The sequence below is a fragment of the Lampetra planeri genome, unplaced genomic scaffold, assembly GCF_965212315.1.
Source record: "Lampetra planeri unplaced genomic scaffold, kcLamPlan1.2.h2 scaffold_228, whole genome shotgun sequence".
NCBI lineage: Eukaryota > Metazoa > Chordata > Hyperoartia > Petromyzontiformes > Petromyzontidae > Lampetra > Lampetra planeri.
In genome coordinates this window covers 4915-12213 of record NW_027615054.1, presented here as the reverse complement: position 1 = coordinate 12213, position 7299 = coordinate 4915, and the positions used below count along the sequence as shown (strand labels likewise).

Here is a 7299-nt window from a genome sequence, read left to right as displayed (position 1 = left end):
AGTTGTGCGCCTTTTGGCGTCATCTGGTCCAACCCATATGAGACTAGGCTCTAAGGAAAGCTGTCTCGGGTGTGGATCAATCAACTTTAAGGACAGTGCACATTATCAGAGTTATGTTCTTTTGTTTGTATTATGACTGCAGGTATTGCGGTCTATGCAAACATGACTCCTTGTAAAAAGGTGTCAGTTTTGTTGCCAGATAGAAGGGTAAAGAACCAATTATCAATAATGTAACTCTGAACAAAAATGTGATTAAATTAGGACGGTTTATTAAATGCATTGTATCCAAGGAAATATGTACAGCAATAGACAAAATATATACAGAAATAGACTAAAAATATTTACACTAATAGACTAAAAATGTGTATCACGGGGGGAGGGTGGGTGGTGTGGTGATAGCATTCGTGGTTTACACAAATGTACGACCACCACCACTACCACCCCTACTGTGGGGTGGACCGGCCACCGCACAGTAGCACGCGGCGGAGAAGTGAGCGTATTGCTCTCCCCACACGAGCCATGCACCCTCGCTTCTTATTCATTTCCTTCATCTCCTTTTCCTCCTCCAACTTCTCAAACACCTGCACCATCATCTCCTCCACTACCATATTTCCCCCCTTATCCGGCTCCTCCGTCTCCTCCGGCTCCTCCTCCTCCGGCTCCTCTTCCGCCGTCTCCTCCGTCTCCTCTTCCTCCTCCACGTCCGTCACCTCATTCTCTAACTTCTCAACCTCCTGCACCATCATCTCCTCCACCACCATCTTCTCTTCCTCCACCATATTTCCCCCCTTATCCATCTCCTCCTCTGTCTCCTCCTCTGTCTCCTGATCCTGTTCCTCCGTTTTCTCTTCCTCCTCCACCTCAGTCTTTTGGTCTCCCTCATTTTCCACCACAACCTCTGTTTCCTCTTCAGAGGTCTGGGCAAGTGAGGTGGGCTGCACCGGTTTCACTCTGTGAAGACACACGCACGACACGACTCCACCTTTTGCTATGACAGAGATTGCAGTCACCTCCCCATCTCCCGTTGGTGTGGCAGATTAAACCGAGCTTAATAACAATGAAAAAAATTGAGTACGTTTCATGTCAGAGCTGTCATTCTGATGGGACAAGATTATCACGAAGGAATGTGCCACTGTGTCTCATACAGTCTGCTGTAGTGTCACAGTAGCAGGCAGCGTTGCTTTGTAAATACAACTAAGTCATTTGTCATGATTTCTTTTTGTTTTCATGATATATTCTAATTGGGGAAAATATGACCCCTGGCACACAATGGCCTACTCGTTTTGAACGAACTTAGGGGAGATCTTCAACATCCACTGCAAAGGAGAGGGTGCATCATGTATTGACATCCTGTCATGGCAGTAATAACCATCAAGAGTGCTGCGGCTAGGGCCGCATCACCCATGCACGATTGTTGTAAAAATATCTGATGGTGATTCGTGTTAGATAAAGCTGCCCATCTTGACTTCGATGGCATCTCAGAGTGCTTTACAACGCAATGAGGCACTTACATATCACATCTTGCACCTCAACGCATTTTACGGTGAATGAAGGGTTAGATGGTGAAGATTTGGCCGCATGGTTATGTGGGCTCACCCACAAACCAATTATGGAAAATAAATCGGTCTACAGATGAATGTACACGTGGGGTAGGCTGGAATGCACTTGGGTTCTCCCCCCGTTCCGCATGGGTTTCCTCTGGGTTCAGCAGCTTCTTCCCCGAAACTGAACCCACAAATACAATACCACTGGTCTTGGATCAAAATCGACCTCTAAAGCACTCAATTGGGATCACACACAGCAACTTTGTTCCCTACTGCGAACAAAACTTGGCAGGGCCCTCTTGAATATTTTGTCTTGAGACTCAATGATGTTCATTCTGGGTAAACAAGCATAGTAATAATGATAAAAAAATAATAAACACATACACAGGACACATGCAGAGTTGCTTACCGTGGCTCAGCGGCTCCAGACTTTGCATCGTATTCTACGGAGCCCTCTTCTCTGGATCTCAGCCCTATCAGGCCCTGCACACTGCTAGCAGCGGTGGTGGTAGCGGTGGTAATGGTGGTGCTGGTTGTGGCCGTGGCTGCCCCTTGATCATGGACCTCGGCCATGCCCTGAAGCCAACTGTGTGCGAGCGCCTGAGTGGGAGTCATCCGAAGATTTGGATCCCATCTGTTGAGAGGCACGCGGGGGCACACGTGGTGAGAGGCACGTTTCAAGGATTTACGTTTCTTCCCTTCTTCCACGAGGTCCAGGAATTTTCACCAGCAGCGGGGAGTACTCCACTGCCCAGTAGCCTAAAAATGCACTTAGCCTGCCACTGCCCATCTTTCATGGGCCTCCACAGACACCGATCTTGACACTGCTGGTACAGGTCATCGGCAGGTTCACTCAGTTCCACATCCTCCTGTACCAGATCAGCTCCACCTCTTGTGATATGGCTCAGCGGTGACGACGTGACCCAGACGTACCACATTCTCCACATGTAGAGTTTTGTGATTCAAATTTTGGACTTTCGGATCAGACGAAGAAAAAAATGGGGGCCTATGGGTGTCTCTAACGATTACTTGAAGGAGAGTGACTGTTTTGAGAATCCTTGTGGGGAGGCGTGGGAGAGGGGAATGGGCAGGCAGGAGGTTGTCTTACTGTATCTACTGTAGGCAACAATGGACACAGTCCACCAACTCTGGGCCCAGGAGATGAGTAAGAATGAGAGGGTGGAGCTGGTGATCGATGGAGAGTGATCACCAATAATTTGGAGGAGATTGAGTGATGGGGAATCCTCGTGGGGGGCAGCAAGGGGAAGAGGGAGAGGAGGCAGTTCTTACTGGAGGCAGCGGCTGATAAAGTCCACAAACTCCGTGTCCTGGCTGTTGAGCACAGAGTGTAGTGGGAAGCTCCCCGGTAGGCTGTATGGTTTCTTCCAACCACCTGTAGGGGCCATGCACAGCGGAAGAGAGATATACATAGTTACAAACCACATCACTCACTCACTCACCCACCTATCCACCCACCCACTCGCCAACCCACTCACCTAACCAACCCCCCACGGCCTACTCAACAACAATAACCGCCATTTGTCACTCGGTGGCAGTGACATCACCATGGCGCTTGTACCAGGCTATGTGCACTTTAAGGCCACCTGAAGTGTCAAAAGCTCACTGGCAGGAGGTCATGGGACAGACTCCGGTACCATGGGTTGACTGATTGAGATGACTGGCTGTGGTAATTAAATTTAAGGTGGAGGGGTTACCAGCCTCTCGCACCCATTGGTCTCAGTGGTGGCTACAAGCCCCATGAGGGGAATTGCATGTTGAAATTGACCTTCCATCCCTTGGCAGTGCTTACCACAGCGTTACCGACCGGCACCACCTTTGAGGTAGGGTGTTGTTTTGAAACTTATCCCCGCCACCCCCTCACAGCCACGCACATGCCTACCCATCCATCTACCCATCCACCTACCAACCCTTCTACTCAGAAAAAAAAACATCACTCCGTTGGAATTACGCAATAACAGCCCCAAGCCACCCCTTTTAACTTACCAAAGTATATCAATCCGTAAGGAGCAGCACGTATGAAGTTTCTTGGGGGCACACCCAGCCTCTGCACACGGTTCAGACAAAGACAGAGGTCAATCTTAAAGCCTCAGTAGACTGTTGGGGCAAGTGCTGTAAGCAGGTAGCAGCATGTATTGAGGCTGGAACTGTGGCACACGAGGGCATGGTTGATCACATCGCCCCAGGTACGTCACACACCAAACTAGGTACTTATTTGAAGCGGAGTTGATCTAGGAGAGGCCTCGGGACCAGTTCTGATAATTGAACCTCAGTGCGGTACCCCAGGGTACCATAGTTCCCCGGCTCTCGCATAATGTCCGTGATGCAGTCATTTTTAGTCTGGTGATGGTCGGCGATGCGGTAATCGACTCATCTCAACGAGCTGTACACAATGCACTCTTAAAAGTTTAATTTTTCGAAAACGGATTTTTTAATGCTAATATTTGGTGTTTCGACATCGCGGAGTAGCACTGATTTCGCATTGATTGGTACCCCAGTCGCGGAGTTAAGTACACCCCTGGAAAAAAAGTGCCCCAGAAATAAAATATTTAATTGCCTCGGCCATTTTGTATTATTTGATACCCTGGTGTACCACCATGAGGATCAATTGCTGCCACCGATGCTGGTGGTGGCAGTGGCCATGAGTGGGAATCAAACTCGGGTCTCTGCTGGGGTTTGTAGCACAGCGCGGTGCACTAACTACTGCACCACACATTCTATACACAAAGGCAAAGACAAATATCCCCCATATAGCTTTAACATACTTTTGGTCACACACATAGACAAGACAAACACGTGTACACACATGTACAAGACAAAGATCCCCGGTATAACCTAAACAGACTTGGGGCAAGTGATGTTAGCGAGGAGCACCTCTGAAGGCTGACACGCCACACGAGGGGGGTGGGTGGCCAACACCACTCCTGGCCGCCTTTTTCTCCCTAGTGGTGATGTTTACACTGCACCAAGTACTCATTGGAGTCTGAGTCGACCTAGGGGAGGCCCACGACCGGTTCAGATAATCGTCACGTGTTGGCTGAGAGCCAGAATAGAACTTGGGTCTCCAGGTTCGTAGCGCACCGTGTTAACCGCTACACTACCGTGTACACACATGTACAAAATACACATGTACACACACACGCACGTGTAAACACGCACACAGCACAAACAGCTATAATTCGCCAAATCACCATACGGCCCCCCCTAACCCACGAGCGGACATTGTGCGAAATACCTCCATGCAGGACAGAAGAAAATCGTCTTCGTTGTTGGGCTGGAATAATTGCTTTCCAGTGGCCATCTCTGCTACCATGCAGCCCAGTGACCAAATGTCGGCAGTGCAGGTTAAATCATAGCCCAGCAACATCTCCGGAGCTATGTATGGCAGGGCATCACCGTGTCTGGCTGCACAATCACAACAACAAAAAATACATGCACTGTGCTCGCTTAGCCTTTAACAGCATCGTCATCACACATGCAGTCACATAGATACGCACACACAGATGCTCACACACAGATGCCCACACACAGACACTCGCACAAAGACAGACATAGACCCCATACACAACGGACACACGCAGGACACTCAAACACATACACAGACAGACATAGGTATGCACATTTACAACAACCGCTATTCACCACGAAGTGGTGGTGACGTCAACATGGTGCTTGTGCCATGCTAGGTGTACTTGTAAGACGTGAAGTGTCGAAGGCCCACTGGTAGGTGGTCACCGGACAGACCCAGGTCCCATGGGTTGACTGAGATAACTGGCAGATGCACCAACTGTGTTCTCCACTGTGCCACCTCATTACATTTAAGCCGCCCGGTGCTCCGCTCAATGCTGTGAGGGAAACTGCCTCCAACTACCCAGCAGGGTCCCTCACAAGCCTCCTCCATAGAGGCTGATCTTGACACTGCTGGTACCAGTCATTGGCAAGTTCAATCAGCTCCACATCCTTCTGTACCACATCAGTCACATGTTCTCTAGCCCGTGCAATGCCCGTTTAGCCCTATCTATCTGGCTGATCAAAAGCTGCTTGGGGATGCGGTGGCTGGGCACACGCAGATGAGGTCACTCACGTTGACTTCCCACAGTAAAGCTGGTCTTAAAATCCATGACCCTAATGGTGCCAGCCACGGTGTCTTTGACCATGATGTTGTTCTAGAAGAGAGGCAGAAGGGATTCACACACAGAGGTTATGTTGATAGAATTCAACCAGCAGTGGATCGATCATGTACCACAATACAGATTAAACAGGGGAATCAGAAGAGGTGGCGCGCTCTTGCCAAGCGTCAGTCACAGCGACAATCGCTGTTTTCTGACAGCTATCACTGGGGTTCAAGTTCGTTAAGATGAGAGATGCGAGTGGCTTACGCGTGTTAATAACTGAGATATTGTCGAAGTAAAAGGGGATGGTGCTATCGACAACTGATCACCATTGCTCCAACAGTAGAGCTGAATGAAGTGCACAGCTGTATGAGAGCCTGCTTATGAATCCCGAAAAATCATCGACAACGTGCATGGATTCTGTGATGCTTTCCACCATGCATTTGCCTTTCATAGCTTTCCATTCGCAAAATCGAAGCTGACGGGCAACCAACAGGTCAAAATACGCATTAGGTATATTTTTTGAAAATTGTCGTTTTAGCTCCGGTTCATGTCTCCCAAGTTTTGGCCAACGCCGTGATCAATGTGGCCAGTTTTCTCTGTGGTGAGACCCAATAGAGACATGCCTCTTCACCAAAGTCATAATTTATACCGGATCATCTTCACCAGTTTTACTGTGACCCTGCCTACTTCCAAATAGACACAGGCCTAACACATGAACCTTGTGAGGTACAACACGACTCTTCTCCAAAGACGCATTGAACACCATGTTCACTTACTGGCCTGATGGCTGCGTGGACGGCCTCCTTTAACTCCATATGCTTCAGGAATGTGAGGATTTCCCTGGTGTATGCTTTAATTAATGCCATGTCCAAGCCCCGGAGCCCTGCTTCTTCAATCACTTGCTGGAGACTCTCCCTGTGAGAGAGGCAGCGGCAGCAGCAACAACAACGACGTTTGTAGCATCAGTACCATCCTGCAATGCTATGCTCATTCTGATAAGGACAATAATACTATTGTCCATGCACGTTCATGACCGATATTATTATTCATCATTAATCCTGTTTGGGTTTAGGTCTATTTGCTGATAAACCAAATCAGATGGAACATCTGCCCACTTATATTTTGTATATTATATCGATTTATATTGCACCTTATTCCAGCATTTGTAAAAATTGTACATGCCATGATTGTGGTTTAGATAAAGAGTGGGGTTGTAAAAAGCAGAGGTGTGGACTCGAGTCATGTGACTTGGACTCGAGTCAGACTCGAGTCATGAATTTGATGACTTGCGACTCGACTTGGACTTGCATAACAATGACTTTGTCCCACCTCTGGTAAAAAGTGGTGGTGTGGTTATGGTGACAGGACAACATGCGACAGGTTAAGGAGGGGTTGTGGTACGCCTGCTTGTAGCTGTAGGGGTAGTGATAGAGATAATGATATTGATAGTTGTTGGAGACAGCCTGGTCCTAGCAGAAAGGGTAAGTGATAGGGGTAGTGATAGTGATTGGGGTAGACCTGATCTTAGCTGGGGAATGGGAGGAGGGTGCGTGCATCTTGCACATCCCTACTTATTTGAGGCTGAGACCTAGGGAAGGCCCAGGACCGGTTCAGATAATTGT

At 48.5% G+C, this 7299-nt stretch overlaps 1 protein-coding gene and 1 long non-coding RNA gene across 2 annotated transcripts; both read right to left on the bottom strand.

The window, feature by feature from the left end:
- Positions 1-443: 443 nt before the first annotated feature.
- Positions 444-3276, bottom strand: LOC144740537 (uncharacterized). The gene is made up of 4 exons (XM_078623380.1): positions 3273-3276; positions 2835-2937; positions 1954-2178; positions 444-951 (listed from the first exon to the last, which is right to left on the bottom strand). Exons 1-4 carry the CDS (start codon positions 3274-3276, stop codon positions 444-446), a joined length of 840 nt encoding a protein of 279 aa, XP_078479506.1.
- Positions 3277-3578: 302 nt separating this feature from the next.
- On the bottom strand, positions 3579-6586 carry LOC144740543 (uncharacterized). The gene is made up of 4 exons (XR_013589660.1): positions 6454-6586; positions 5647-5728; positions 4798-4967; positions 3579-3609 (listed from the first exon to the last, which is right to left on the bottom strand). It is a non-coding gene; the product is annotated as an uncharacterized LOC144740543 (long non-coding RNA).
- Positions 6587-7299: the final 713 nt, after the last annotated feature.

Coding starts and splice junctions, on each gene's coding strand:
- LOC144740537 (XM_078623380.1), bottom strand. Junction 2,179..2,834: donor TTTATCAGCCGCTGCCTCCA/GTAAGAACTGCC, acceptor GCCTCTCAACAG/ATGGGATCCAAATCTTCGGA. Junction 952..1,953: donor TCTGGAGCCGCTGAGCCACG/GTAAGCAACTCT, acceptor GTGTCTTCACAG/AGTGAAACCGGTGCAGCCCA.